General features: G+C 37.7%; 2 protein-coding genes across 2 annotated transcripts; one reads left to right on the plus strand and one right to left on the minus strand.

Moving 5' to 3' along the window:
• The first annotated feature begins 122 nt into the window (after positions 1-122).
• On the plus strand, positions 123-7,803 carry nelfa (negative elongation factor complex member A). Its single transcript, XM_084403409.1, has 11 exons — positions 123-387; positions 1,538-1,709; positions 2,344-2,505; positions 2,646-2,735; positions 4,625-4,752; positions 4,966-5,035; positions 5,112-5,200; positions 5,287-5,398; positions 5,556-5,857; positions 6,814-6,913; positions 7,024-7,803. Exons 1-11 carry the CDS (start codon positions 178-180, stop codon positions 7,206-7,208), a joined length of 1,620 nt encoding a protein of 539 aa, XP_084259535.1. The 5' UTR covers positions 123-177; the 3' UTR covers positions 7,209-7,803.
• A 50-nt stretch (positions 7,804-7,853) lies between these two features.
• Positions 7,854-14,865, minus strand: faah2b (fatty acid amide hydrolase 2b). Its single transcript, XM_084403413.1, has 11 exons — positions 13,584-14,865; positions 12,566-12,648; positions 12,339-12,475; positions 11,368-11,577; positions 11,053-11,172; positions 10,818-10,953; positions 10,614-10,731; positions 10,358-10,477; positions 9,793-9,901; positions 9,448-9,636; positions 7,854-8,997 (listed from the first exon to the last, which is right to left on the minus strand). The coding sequence occupies exons 1-11, from the start codon at positions 13,764-13,766 to the stop codon at positions 8,822-8,824; spliced, it is 1,581 nt and encodes a 526-aa protein (XP_084259539.1). The 5' UTR covers positions 13,767-14,865; the 3' UTR covers positions 7,854-8,821.
• Positions 14,866-14,876: the final 11 nt, after the last annotated feature.

The following is a 14,876-nucleotide window of genomic DNA, read 5'->3' on the forward strand; positions in this document are numbered from 1 at the left end:
AAAAATAATAATAAAAAATAAGCACTGTTTAATAAATCACTTATAACTCAGATAACATACTGATGACATGTTTGTAAAAGTTTTCAACTTGTGATCACACGGGTCCTAGCGCGCTCATGTGTGTTTTCTTAGGTAGCCTGTTAAAATGCCCGAACTCATTATTCGTCTTTTTCCAAGATGGCGTCGATGAGGGAGAGCGACACCGGCCTGTGGCTCCACAACAAACTTGGATCGACAGACGAGCTGTGGACACCTTCGAGCATCGCTTCCCTACTCACCGTATCGGTCATCGACAATATACGCCTGTGTTTCTCCAGTCTGTCGCCTCCGGTGAAGCTCAAACTCTTACTGGGGATGCTGCATCTCCCGCGCAGGACCGTGGATGAGGTGCGACTGCAGGACTCACTCCTCCTGCTGCTGCCACACACACACACACACACACACACACACACACACACACACACACACACTAACCCTAACTGTCTTAACTTCCTAGTGTGGCATGCTTTATTGGAGTGGCATGTCGTTTATTAGCAGTAATTGTGTAATATGTTGCTGACACGTATGTGTTGCATGTGTAATAATAACATGGCTTCCACCATGAGACCCCTGCAGCAGCTGCTGTCTGGATAATGTCAGTCTCCGGCTGCTGTTTGTCTTCAGCCTCTGGGCTTGAGCTAACCTGCTAGCCTTCCTGTATGTAAACATGCTGTCAACTTTGTGACTGTTGTTGGCATGTTATTTTGATGCAGCTTATTTCTCTGTTTGGACGAGTAAAACGCCCCCCTTATAAATATTTACCATGGTATCTGTAGTTTCCGCCAAAACACCACATTTATTAAACATCACAATGATTAAACCGTCATTGCTAATACTGTAAACCAATGGTAACTTGATGATAACCAGGCTCTGCTGTCATAAAAATACATTAGAAACGGATTTTGGCGGGAGCTTTGATTACCATGGTATTTTGTGAGTAAGTGAAAAGTCTCGATACTCACTCAAAAAACGCGTTCATATACAGTTGCGATCATACATTTTCTTACCTCTTGCTGAATCTGCAATATGTCAATAATGCTAACACAATAAGAGGATCATAATAATTGCATGTTGTTTATTATTAAACAAAGTATATTAAGTCGGAAATCATGTTTGCAGCTTTTGTAAAGCTTGAAAATAAATGATTGTATGTTTTAGTGACTCGCACATTTAACTCTAAAATAAAAATAAAAAACCTTAGTAAATTGTATAGAATAATGGATTAGTGGTTTAAAAAAAAGTTTTCATCAAGTGTTTCTTCAGTATTGTAGTTAATTGTTTCACTAAATTAGCCTGAATTCCTGTCATGATTCTTCTTTTTTTTGTGCATATTGCCTCAGGCACTAAAAAGGAGGGAAATCTACAGTAGCAATAATGTAAGCAGAGGTGGAATTATCTATTTACAGTATGGAGCAAACCACAGTGAAATAGAAGCAGATTCATTTGACAAACTGACTAGGTTAACTCTTTTATTCTCTCTCTATCCCTCATATTCCAGATGAAGGAAGCTCTATCAGAGATCATTCAGTTGGCCACTGTGGACTCTGAGCCGTGGGTGTTAATGGTGGCCGATATCCTGAAATCATTTCCAGAGACCGGCTCGCTAAACCTGGATCTGGAGGAGCAGAACCCAAATGTACAGGACATACTTGGAGAGCTGCGTGAGAAAGGTTGGTCTGACATCAATGATTGGAGTGCTAGTAAAGAGTCAAAAGTCATTGTAAATCATTTTAATATTTGTCTCTTCTGGTTTCTAAGCTCCTCCATCTCTTCACAATAAATTCTCCACTCTGGACTACTTTTGACTACATATTAGGAATGTACATTTTGGTCAGTTTGACAGCTCATTGTTGGTCTTTCTTCTTGTGTCTGACAGACGACTTTGTTAGGCGCACTCACGACACATTTTAAAGACAATGTCTCTAGTGAAAAATTAGATTTTGAGTGCTATATTATTGTCTTGGGCTGAAAATCTCTGTGTGATGTGTTCATGAACAGTTACTGACTGCAAAGTGCTACCCAAAATGCCTCTGTAAACATTCATTTTTAATATAATTAATATTAAAAAGTTTATTTTTTATATATCAGTGTTTTCATTTCACGATCATTGACCATCTCTATTACTCTATATTCAAGTAACAGTGACATTTATTGTGGTTGTCTGGGATTGTTTGTGTGAGGTTCTAATTAGCTTGTGATGAGTATTCTCACCTGCCGGTTACTTGCAAGTGCGTATGGTAAGTATGCAGTTTGGTAATAAAGCATCTGCTGGGACTTACTGTTGATGTTTGCACCTCCATCCAGTAAATGAATGTGAAGCGTCATCAATGTTGCCTTTGGAGTGTCAGTATCTGAACAAGAGTGCTTTGACTACGCTGGTGGGGCCACTCACTCCACCCATCAAGCACTTCCAGCTCAAGAGGAAACCCAAGAGTGCTACGCTCAGAGCTGAGCTGCTTCAGAAATGTAAGTGTGTTTATGAATTATTGGTGCAAGAAAAACTGTGTTTTCTCCATGATTACTTTAAAGTCATTTAAAATACGAGTTTATGCTTGTTTGTTGAGTGGTGATTGCCATGTGTATTATCCATTATATTTGTTCTAAAGCCACAGAGACTGCCCAGCAGTTAAAGAAAACCGCAGGAGTGCCTTTCCACTCCAAAGGAAGAGGTCTGGTAAAGAAGATTGACACCACAAGTAAGATTTATATCCCAAAAATATTTGTATGGTGTAATTTTTTTACTGTCATAACAATAATATCAAACTTTAAGTTTGAAATGATACAATAATAGATGTAGTGTTCAAAGTGAGTCAGATCTTTTTTTGTTGTAAAACGTCACTGGAGCATGTCCATAGTTAAAGTGGTGAACTTAAGGAGAACTGACCTTATACATCAACTAAAATGCCTTGGAACTGGTTGGTTAAAAGTAAGTAAGTAGATAAAGTGTTTTACACTGTTCAAAAGTTAGGGGTCATTAAGATTTATAAGAAACATACTTTTATTCAGCAAAAATGAATTACATTGATCAAAAGTGACAGTAAAGCATTTATTTTGTTACAAAAGACTTTGGTAACACTTTACAAAAAGGTTTCTTTCACTTGTTAACATTAGTTAAATGCATTAGTTAAGATGAACTAAGGATGAACAGTTCTACTGCATTTATTAGCGGTTAAACGGATCGTAGTTGATCCTTGATCCGTACGGACCAGGCCCCATGATTCGGCACGCATGTGTTTCACGGATTAATTTGCTAAGTTTCACCATCAATACGGCACTCACTCGCGCACACACAGAGAGCTGCGTTTCAGATAGCGAGCGAACTGATTCCTCTTTCGCATCTCCATGCACTTGAACAGACTCAAACACACAGTTGTGTCAAAGTACAAGTCTCAGCAAGTATTCTTGTAAACAGTCGGTTATGACTTAAGTAAACGTAAACAGCTGAGAAAGAAGTTTGATGTGTATCGGTATATTGGATCCGTGCATTCGGTCTTTGACAACAAAACACAGCTTTAACAAAGATGAATCTATATTTATAAAGTATATAATATAACACTATAGTATTTTATTTTTTTAATTATTTTTTTACATTTAGGCCTAATTATTACATCTATACCTGAATACACTACATTTAGACCTTACTTAAATTTCTAACTTTGTTATATTTTATTTATCTATGCTTGTAATTAGTGTTTTTAATCTTATTTTTACTGACTTTTTCTTCACTTGCCTTTAAAAATGTTTGAACTTTATTAAATAGGCTAGTCGTTTTTGATGTGGTATTGAAGTACTTTGTTTTTTGAACTAATAAATGGAAAGCAAAATTACATTTGCTGATCCGAAAAAGGATCTGATCCTTGAATCAAAAACCGTAATATGATCCAAACCGTGAGTTTTGTGATCCGTTGAACCTCTAGCGTTTATTAATCTTAGTTCATGTTCATTTCTACATTTACTACAGCATTATTAAAAGTTGTATCTGTTAACATTAATGCACTCTGAACTAACATGAACATGCACATTTTATTAACTAACATTATAACAAAGGTTAATAAATACTATAAAATATATAACTCATTGTTAGCTTATATTAGTTAATGCATTAATTATTGTTAATAAATTAAACCTGTGTTACTAAGATTTCTATTTCAAATAAATTCAGAACTTTCTATTCATCAAAGAATCCTGATGTATCACAGATCTATCCGTGTAATGTATCACGGTTTCCACAAAAATATTAAGCATCACAGCTGTTTTCAGCATTGAAATGTTTCTTGAGCAGCAAATCAGCATATTAGGATAATTTCTTAAGGATCATGGGACACTGAAGACTAAGTAATTATAATTAAATTATACAGAAATTTCAGCTTTACCATCACAGGAATAAATTACGTTTTGGAATATATTAAAATAGAACCGTTATTTTAAATTGTAATAATATTTCATAATATTACTTTTTTATTGTATTTTTGATCAAATAAATGCAGCCTTGGTGAGCATTAGAGACTTCTTTCAAAAACATTTTAAAAAAAATCTCAAAACAGCACACAAGATTAATAATGAATGATTGTCTGTCTTTTCTCAGCACCGCTGAAGGGAATTCCCAAAGCACCATTCCGGAGCCCTACCACCCCAAGCATGTTCAGCCCTCCCAGTAACAGAACCCCTATTGCCCCTGCCCGCACACCCCTGCGTAAAGAAAGAGGGGTCAAGGTAACTGTCTAGCAATGACCAGTAATGACAGTGGCTGCATAACATGGGCATATCTAGTAGGTTTTACTCTTTATTAAAAGCTTAAAAGCAAAATTTGCAGGTGACACCTGGATTTCTGAGTCATGAACTGTATTTTGCCTAGTTTGTATGGATGTAATAATCTCTGTATAGGCTTTATATTGTCAGGTTAGGTGATTGTGTGTTTTCTTGCAGTTGTTGGATATATCCGAGTTGGATATGGTAGGAGCTGGCAGAGAAGCTAAAAGGAGAAGAAAGACTTTGGGTAAGTTCAAGAAGTATTTTGAGTGTATTTTGAGTGCTATGCATTTTTAGTTATATTGTATTTTGGTCTTATTTAGACACAGAAGCTGGAGAGAAGGCGACCAAAGAAGAGGCGGTTGTGGAGAACGCAACACCAGACTACGCAGCTGGCTTGGTGTCCACACAGGTAGTTTTGGAAATCTTGTCAGCCATGTGATGGCTTCCTTGAATGTGGGTCAGAACAAAACTCAAATCTGTTTCTCCTCTCAACAGAAACTTGGGGCGCTAAACAACGAGAGTGCTCTGCCGTCAACCAGTTACCTTCCCGCCACCCCCAGCATGGTTCCTTCCTCGTCTTACATTCCCAGTTCAGAGACACAGCCAGGTGAGCCATCGACAGATGCAGGATGGGATGAATGCAAAGAAATTAACTGCAGTAGAAAATCTATTGATTAGACACAACAATTATTAACTGGAAGCCAAGCTAAATGTGAGCTTAAAGTCTTCTCAATGCCCATTTTTCTGCATTGTGTTATATTTAGCGAATGCAGGCGGTTCAGGGCGTGAACCTACAAACCGGCAGTCGGAGGAGTCGTCCGCGCCAAATGCGGCTTCTGCTTCACTACCTGGCCAGTTTAAACAGAGGCCGCCCATGTATAATGCCAGCACCGCCAGTCCCACCGCCCCCACCTCACCAACCACGCCAACCAGCACGCCCACCAACAATGCCCCGCCTCCTGCCGCCACAGCAGCACAGCCAGACATGCCCACGCAGCCGCCCACCACTGCAGCCCAGCCCGCACCCACGCCAGCGACCCAACCCAAAAAGAACCTGTCGCTCACGGTAAGAATTCATGGATAAAATGATTTTACTGGACTGTCTTTTTTGTATTGTTACTAAACAACTGTTTTATTTAGAAATTTCGTTAATAGATGTTTAAAAAATGAAATAAAAATTATTAATTGAAAATGGTGAAAAAGAGGTTATCATGGGTAACACATGTCAAGTCACAGTACATTTCCAACATCTTAATGTGTGATATCACACTTTCCTTAATGGTGTATGTACATAATAATTTTTTCCTAATACTTCTTATACTTTTCTAAATCGAACCTTTAAATGAATGTGATTCTCTCCTTACAATATATTTAATTTACAATTCCTAGCCATTGGTCCGTTGTTGTAGGGTCTATGGCTTTCCTACTGCTTGCTATAAGTATCTTTAATAAGTATTTATCCATGTCCTAAACAGTTTCTGGTATTTCCCCTAGATATAATGTAATGAATGAATAGTCAATCTCTTCTCCGATTATATTAGATCAATTTCAGCCCAAAAAATATGAAAATGATTAGCCATTGATGTTCCACATTGACTCCAACAGCCCCTACTCTGTGTGCTTGTGTGTTGTGCTGTTAGCTTTGGAAGTTATAAAGAATCATACTGAATTCTTTCATCCAAACTCCCTCAGTGTTGTTAGAATTTTAATTGTTTAAAATAATTTTGTGCTCACCAAGGCTGCATTTATTTGGTCAAAAATACAGTAATTCAGTAATATTGTGAAATACTATTTAAAATGTCTGGTTTCTATTTAAAGAGATTTTAATTATATTCCAGCATTTTTTTTAAATGGAATTTGTTAGCTTATAAAAGTCTTTACTGTCACTGATAAATGTAATTCATCCTTGCTGAATAAAAGTATTCATTTCTTAAAAAAAAAAAAAAAACCTTACTGGCCCCAAACTTTTGAATGGTAGTATATAGTCTGTGAAGTTTAATTTTTATTTTGCATCGTCCACAGAGAGAACAGATGTATGCTGCGCAGGAAATGTTCAAGACTGCAAACAAAGTTACACGGCCCGAGAAAGCCCTCATCCTGGGCTTCATGGCAGGATCACGAGGTATTCTGGATTTGCTTTCATCGGTTTCTGTTAATCGATTGACAATGTTACAGATCCTCTTTGTTCTAAATGACCCTCCTAATTTTCGCCTGTCGCATCCCCCCCGACAGAAAACCCCTGTCCAGAGCAGGGTGACATCATTCAGATCAAACTGAGTGAGCACACAGAAGTTCTGCCTAAAGCGGACGGAACCGGCAGCACCACCATGCTGGTGGACACGGTGTTTGAGATGAACTACTCTACTGGACAATGGACCCGCCTCAAGAAATACAAACCCATAACCAACGTCTCCTGAGGAGGACTGGGTTAACAAACAGGGCGTTTACATAGACACATATGTATACATTCACACACCCCTCTTCGATGTCACCTGAGGAGTGCTTTAAAACACAAATACCGTGTACATGCGCTGGAATGTACATATTTACGGGCCAAAATCTGAGGTATTGGGAATATGCGCTAGTGAATCTCTGGATGCTGGTTTCAGACAGTTGCAAAGGACTTCCTGTTTGGTTGACCTCATGTCCTATCTCTGTTTCTGCGTTGCCAAAGACAGGGACCCTCTTACAAAACAGCTGTTTTCTTTATCTTTTTGTTAATGTTTGTATCGTCTCTTGTTTTTAGGCCCATTTCAGTTTTCATAGTGTCGGGGGAAATGATGCGAAATTGAAGCGGGCTGGTTAGTTTGTGTCTTAACCTATTTTTGATTGACACATTATTAAGAGATCTTAAAATGGTACAAACATGCTATTACCGTGTCCCACCAATGAAACAAAAGAATCTGTCCATGTGTTTTCACACTGAGAATGTTTAAAAATGTTTTCAAGTTCCTCTTTGGATGGGAAAGAAAGAAAAAAATTAAAACAATAAAAAAAAAGTGTAAAACAGGTTTTCTGTTCAGTACTTCTCAAGAACGTTTTTTTTTTTTTTTTTTTTTTTAAGAAGGAGGAAATAAATGAAAACGTGTCCAGATGTGAATGAGTCATTTGCTGAAGCCTTGGTGTAAATAATATTGGTTGCCAGTTAACTGACACAACCTACTTCTTGCTAGCTGTTATTTTTACACTGTATCAATGTTCAAAAGTCTGAGACACAAATATTGAACAGATTTTATGAACATGGTAAATTTCAATGCTGAAATAAGAAACCTTTGGTATAGTGCGACTTTTCTGAAGTGGAACAATGCCTCCAGGTGAATGTTTCAACCATAAGTTTTAATTTAAGGGTGTTTTCAACCATATTTTACAAATGGTTTAAAAAGTCAATATCTTTAACTTAAAGGTATGTGGATTATATTACATTCTGTTTGCAATAACAGCTATGCATTATTTGAATCAAGTGAAAATGTGTTCTGCTTTTGAGTACTCTTGATTCCATGGTATACTTTTCATTTGACTGAAATCAGGTAGGACCCAAAATAACTATTTAGAAAATCCCTAAAGCATTCTCTTAAGATATGCTGCTTAAATGATTACGCTTCCTTACTAAAGACCTTAGCTTTCTAACCACCGATTTATCTTAAAGGGACAGTTCACCCCAAAATGAAAATTCTGTAATTTTACTCACCCTCATGTTACAAACCTGTATGACTTTCTTCTGTGGAAGAAAGAAGATGATAAAAGAAGATCATTTGATAAATGTTTCAGTGTTTTTGTCCATTGTCCAAATGGGCAGTGGGCACCAAAACTGTTTGGTTTCTAATGTTCTTCAAAATATTTTCTTTTGTGTTTCACAGGAGAAAGAAAATCCTATGAGTTTGGAACAACGTGAGGGCAAGTACATGATGAGAAATTTCATTTTTGGGTCAACTATCCCTTTAAATCAATGTTTGTTGAGGTGGTTATTCCTGAGAAACTTGCTTTGCTATGTCATGCCTAGATCCAGCATTTCCTCCAGTGTCTTCACTGCTCAAGCCACTCCAGGATCGACCCAGCCTCCGAAAGTCTTCTCCAGGTAGAGCGCCACAGCCAAGGGCAGACGGTCTTGAAACTTCCCAGCCACCACCTGCACGCCCAAGGGCAGTCGCTCCTTACTCAATCCCAGTGGACACTGGGTCACCGGCAGGCCGAGGATGTTCAGGATCCCTAGAAATAGGTGAAAACAATTTCAATTATATTAATATATATTCTTTGCTGTATATTTCAAGGATTTCCATGTACTTCTATTTGACACTCCTAATGTTATTGATTAGCCTTGATGCAAAGATAAACTCAATATTGAAGTCTGTTCCTGTCTGACCTCTTCAACTAATAATGGCTTTAAACTCTTTAGTAACTTTTTATAATCCATTTCTTGACCGTAATAGACACATATAAGGTTATTGTTACTTAATGGACTCCATATCTATGGCCCAGATCAAGAGCATCAAATTTCCAAAAGTGGGCATTGTGTGTTTAATAATATATGATAAAGGCACAACAATCTCTGGTTCTAATGATTGAGACTGACACATGGTAACTGCTAACAATAAAATGATCAGCTAAATTACATTAGTAAAGGGTTATGTTTGAGATTGTTAGTTAAGCAACTGTTACCTGTGTAACCAATATTATATGGGGTAAATATGGGGTGGTGGTGTTTGGGGGCGAGAAGAGGATGAGAGGGGTAGAGCAGCACTCCATCTGTCCCCAGCAGATCCTCCATCTCTCTTTGCAGTTCTTCCTTCTGCTTTAGCATGAACTGAGATGGCTTAGAGCTGTGAGAACTCTCCATTAGAGCCAAACCTGAAATCAGCCACAAGGGAAATACATGTGTCTCCTGCCAGTTGCTAGTTCGAAAGACGTTTGAAGAACAAGATCAGAACAAGCCCCAATTATTCAACCCTGAACAACCACAGCCAAAAATTACTATACAGTATTTAGATCAGTGTTAGAGTTTACCAATAGCAGCCACAGTGTGTTCAGATCTTCCAAATGTCCTCTTTATTAGCTCCCAAATAGGCCACACGGAGCCTCCATCTCCCATTAGCTCAACAAAAGGCTGTGGAGGCTGGAATAAACACAAACACACACTCAAACTTGCTCTGATTCTCTGCATGTACCATGTTTTTTGTGGTTGCTAGTTGCTATTGTCATTTGTTGTAAACAATATAGACTTAAAGCAACTGAGTCTTTCATAAAGTACTCAAGTCAACTTGATTTTAGCGCTGCATACAATACAAACTGTTTCAAAGCAGCTTCACAGTAATAAACAGGAAAATATGTCGAGTGATGTAAAATGTAAATTTAAATTAGCTGTAAAGTAGCTCTAAAAAGACAAGCGAGTTCAATTTTGGTTCAGTTCACTGTGTAAAGTTCAGCTATAAGCAGCTCTCAAGGCAGTTCAATGTTGATTCAGTTCAATAACAGTGTGAATCTTGCAAAAAAATTGCCAATCATGAAACAAATTAGTTTCAGTCAAATAGATGATAATAGTGAATATTAAGTAACTTATGGTACTACACACCTTGCCGTCTTTGTCAGGTAGAGCCAAGAATGTGTCCCAAATCTGAAAAGAGTATTTGAGCTGAGGAAAACTAACTTCTGTAACTGTAACTCCCAGATCCGCCTCTAAACGTGCAGCCACCTGCGAACAGAAACAACTTTTTTCAAATAAGGCTCATATTAGTATTCTGCATATATTAATCAATACAGCTGATTACAGAAGTATTCTATATGTTAAATGCAAATAATGTAGTAGTTGGCTTTGGTTTGCTTCTCACCCTCTTTTGAGCTTCAATGAGCTGTTTGTCTACTGGAGATGTCAATGGAGATCCACCATCATCTACTACAGTGAAGAAACGTAACTTTTTCAGATCCACCTCTTTTGAGAGGAAGAGCCTAGAAAATAATACTTGGTGTCAGTACTAATTTGTTTAAAAAAAACAATATTTGCATTCTCTGGTTTATATTTATTTGAGATGTACTTGTCTGCAGTGGGCCCAGCCATTATCTTCAGAAGAGGGAGCAGGTCTTCAGCGTAGCGACACATTGGACCAGAACTCAGGTAGTCATTTTGGAGACCAGAACATGAGGGAAACTGATCGTCATTTAAAACCACATCTGAAATGAAATAAACTCTCCCTTTATGATAAGATACACCCTATTTTTCCTATTAACAGAAAGATGTTTTTCTGATTTTCCTTACAGCAAAATGCATACCTTTTGAAGGTTTGTGGCCAAATATCCCATTGAAAAAACACGGCATGCGGATACTTCCTCCAATGTCCGAACCGATACCTATCACAGATGCACCACCACCGATGATACTTCCCTCTCCACCTACCAAGAAAGAATCGATGTTTAATAGTTCATGGCTAATTATCAACTTTTTAATGTTATGTTAAGCTGAACATCAGTGCATAGAAACATGAAATTGAAACCGTGACCAATGAGGTATACTTTTTGTATAGTCTTATTGAGTTTAATATTTATATAAGATTTATAAAAAAATATTCCTTTTCTTTTTTGCAAGACCTGAGCTTCCTCCACACATCCTCTCGAGGTCATAGGGGTTACTGGTGATCCCATAGAGGTGGTTGTTGGACTCCATCCACATGCAAAGCTCACTGGTGTTGGTGACACCTAGAGGGATGGCTCCAGCTCTCTTCAACAGAGCCACAGGAGGAGCATCCACATTGGCAAGTACTCTACTCCGGGATTTCAACCCGCCAGAATTGGGCATACCTGTGGGAGCAGATAACATAAAAATGAACCATTTCTACTATCCTATACAGCAGGGCTCGACACTAAGCCTTGTCATGTGCTCGGTCATTCACTTGTCCGAGTAAAAAAAGTTGCTTGTCCGTAAAAAATATAAAAATGCATATATAAATATAATTTATTCTGAAGCAATTTATTCTGACATATTTAAATCTGCATATTTTTACAATATTTATTTAAATGAATAAATATGTTGACACATTTGATATTGTAAAGATATTGATTTTAGTTGACATTGTTTTATAATTTTACCAATCTTGAAGCTTGCACTTAGAAAACAAATAGCACTAGTCCAAAACCGTACATTGTCCATACCAAAGTCATTTTCAGTACAATCAGTTAGTCATTGATAGGTCCATTGATTTTTAAGAGAACAATTCAAATCAATATTTGGTAATACGTTATTTCTATGGTCCACTTTAGACATTCTTCTAACTATAAGTAACTTTATTTTGATGGTCCCCCAACAGACGTTCTAGTGACTATAAGTAACTATGCATGTACATGTCAACCTATTCTACTAACCCTAACTGGAGTTAGTAGAATGTCTAAAGTGGACTGTCAAAATAAAGCGTAACCCAGTATTTTGTGCCCACGTTATTTGCTGGCAAATAGCTGTTTAAATAGCGAGAATTACAGTCGAATAGACTTTATCTCAAAATAAACTTAGTCAGGGTGATGCTGTGTGGATGGATGCAAGGCAAAGAGGATTCTGGGAAGTGTACCCTGTAGTGCGAATGCCTCTTTGACAGACAGTGGAACACCCAACAGTGGAAATCGGTTCCTCAGAACTTCCTCTCCTCCATTCTCCTCCTCTATTAGTTTATCTGCATGAGCGGCTTCCTGAAGGGCGGATGAGAACCTGTAAGAGAGGACAGTGGACATATATAGTGAAATGTCCTGTTCAGTCATTCATAAATGTTGTTAACACCTCTATAAAGCGAGTGCTCACCTGTCTTTGACCAAAGCATTGAGCAGTGGGTTTACTTCCTGGATCCTGTCAATGTAGGCCTGCACAACCTCCACACTAGTAACCTGAATTTACAAATCAAAAAGGTTAATGGTCAGTTTTACAAAAGACCATGGCAAGCAGTGGTTGCTTTAGTCTAGCTCTATCTACAGTGGTGAATATGTAAGTGAAGTGATGTTGTTTTAGGACTTATATTACTTGCGTACATAATCACTCACAGACATTATCAGAGGACCCTGTAAACATTGTTTACCATATTTGCAGTGCCTGTAGTGTAAAAAGTTTTGTTTTTTTCTTTAAAAAAATGTAGTTACATTTTGTAGTAAACATTTTCTCAATTGATACGTTATATGTTGTTCCAAACCTATATGACTTTCTTTTGTGGAGTAGTTCTTTTTTTTTATTTTTTTTATCTCATTTGTGTTCCACAGAACAAAGTCAAAAAGATCTGTTACGACATGAGGGTGTGTAAATTACACAATTTTCATTTTTGGGTGAACTGAAGGCTTTTTTAATGGCATGTCTCGTGTTATTTACTAAGCAACAAATAAAGCACAGTGCTATATATGTTTTCTCCACGTGTAGGAGCTTCGGACATAAAGGTCAGGGAAGTGAGCCACGGTGTGCCAGAACATTTTGGCTTCAGAGCCCTTTGTTACTTTTATCCATGATAAAGTCAACAAGATAACTCAAGATTACAGTCTAGTCTATAGATGTATGCAATAAAGCATGCCTGATTTAAACCTTTGGAACAGAGACGCTGTTACAGCAACAAGTTACATTTAAGTTTGGTGCTGGGCTGTCATTCTTTTAGTGCACACTACACACATTGTTGCCTTGCATAATAGAAACAGAGATTTATCCGTGAAAAAAACAGCAAGAAACCTTAAGATAAAATAATTGATTAGCCTTCTTTTCATTCATTAAGTTCACAAGTAGCCCCTCTATACATTCGCTATTTCTCAGCCATGACAGAACTAATGCAAATGAAAGCCCAAACCTCTCTTCTGCGTATCTTCTCAGCCAGTTGCACTGCAGAGAGAGTAAGCAGTGGGTTTCTGATAGGAGGGAGATGTTTTGGTCGCTTTGAGCCGGATGAGACCAGCCTAAAGAGAGCCAAGAACAGCCTAGGCACGAGGACCAGGAGGCAGCGCTGCACACGCTCTCCGATTGTCAAAGCCATTGTGGGGAGAGCAGAGAGATCATGCGGCAACAGATGAAAAGAGCAATGAACACATGCCACACCCCTAGCATTTCATCCCTGTAGACGCTGAACTTTGACCTTATTTATCTCCTGTGTTTCAATCACAGTACTTTTGCAGTCACCACACTTATGGTCAAGTCACCTTTATTTATAAAATGCTTTATACAATACAGATTGTTTCAAAGCAGTTTTACAGTTATAACAGGAAATTATGCATTTCGGCTGCTGTTCAGCTGAAGTCAGTTCAGTGTTGATTCAGTTCTGTTGTAACTTCATCAAGGTGACAGTATGGAGGAAAAAACTTTGGGAGAAACCATGCAGGCTCAGTCGGTGGGCCAGGTCTCCTCTGGCGAACGAACAAACACGGTGTGATTCAGGTGTGGTATGTTATTACAGGTATGATACGGTCCATTTATAAATTAGGAGGTTTTGCACACAGGTGCAGATGCAACACTCGGGCCAATAAGGGACAATGGGGTGAGAAAATTAAGGGAAAATCCAGGTTAATCCTTTGATCTAAGGAGGGTCCCATTCTTGCACAATACAAAAAAAACTGTCCTGTAAACTTTTTTTTTTTTTTTAAGTCCTTCCTTGTAATATGTGTGATGACTATTAGCTGGTTAAAAAGGCAGTTTATAATATTGACATACTTTTATACTATTGACTTCATAGTTGGTGATACAGCATACTTTTAATTAATGTGAAAAAATCATACATTAGTTATGCATAATGTAGTTTTTTTTTTCTCTCTCTCATATGTAAAAAGATATAAATGGCACAAATGCAGTGACACTGTTGAAATGAAAATGTTTTTGCTTTTCATTTGTCATAGCTTCCTCCAGCAGTCAACTGGTGTCTAAAGGGCTTCACAAGTATTATCTGTACTATTGTTTATGTAATAGTCATCTGGTATGTCTTAAAAATATATATATTCCAGATGTTTATCACAGGCCTTTGTCTTAACAAATGTTCCCAACAACAAATATTGTATTGCTTACCTCTTCTTCATGCCCTATTTTAAAACCCTCTTACACGTATACAAATGAACACGTGTGTCAAACAGACAATAAAGCTGTAAAACTTCATCTG

The sequence above is a fragment of the Rutilus rutilus genome (assembly GCF_951802725.1).
Source record: "Rutilus rutilus genome assembly, chromosome: 3".
In the NCBI taxonomy this organism is placed as follows: Eukaryota; Metazoa; Chordata; class Actinopteri; order Cypriniformes; family Leuciscidae; genus Rutilus; species Rutilus rutilus.

Coding starts and splice junctions, on each gene's coding strand:
- nelfa (XM_084403409.1), top strand. CDS start 178: ATGGCGTCGATGAGGGAGAGCGACACCGGCCTGTGGCTCCACAACAAA. Junction 2,506..2,645: donor AGCTGAGCTGCTTCAGAAAT/GTAAGTGTGTTT, acceptor TTTGTTCTAAAG/CCACAGAGACTGCCCAGCAG. Junction 5,201..5,286: donor CTGGCTTGGTGTCCACACAG/GTAGTTTTGGAA, acceptor TCCTCTCAACAG/AAACTTGGGGCGCTAAACAA.
- faah2b (XM_084403413.1), bottom strand. CDS start 13,766: ATGGCTTTGACAATCGGAGAGCGTGTGCAGCGCTGCCTCCTGGTCCTC. Junction 10,478..10,613: donor TCATTGAAGCTCAAAAGAGG/GTGAGAAGCAAA, acceptor TTCTGTTCGCAG/GTGGCTGCACGTTTAGAGGC. Junction 8,998..9,447: donor ATATAATATTGGTTACACAG/GTAACAGTTGCT, acceptor ACCTATTTCTAG/GGATCCTGAACATCCTCGGC.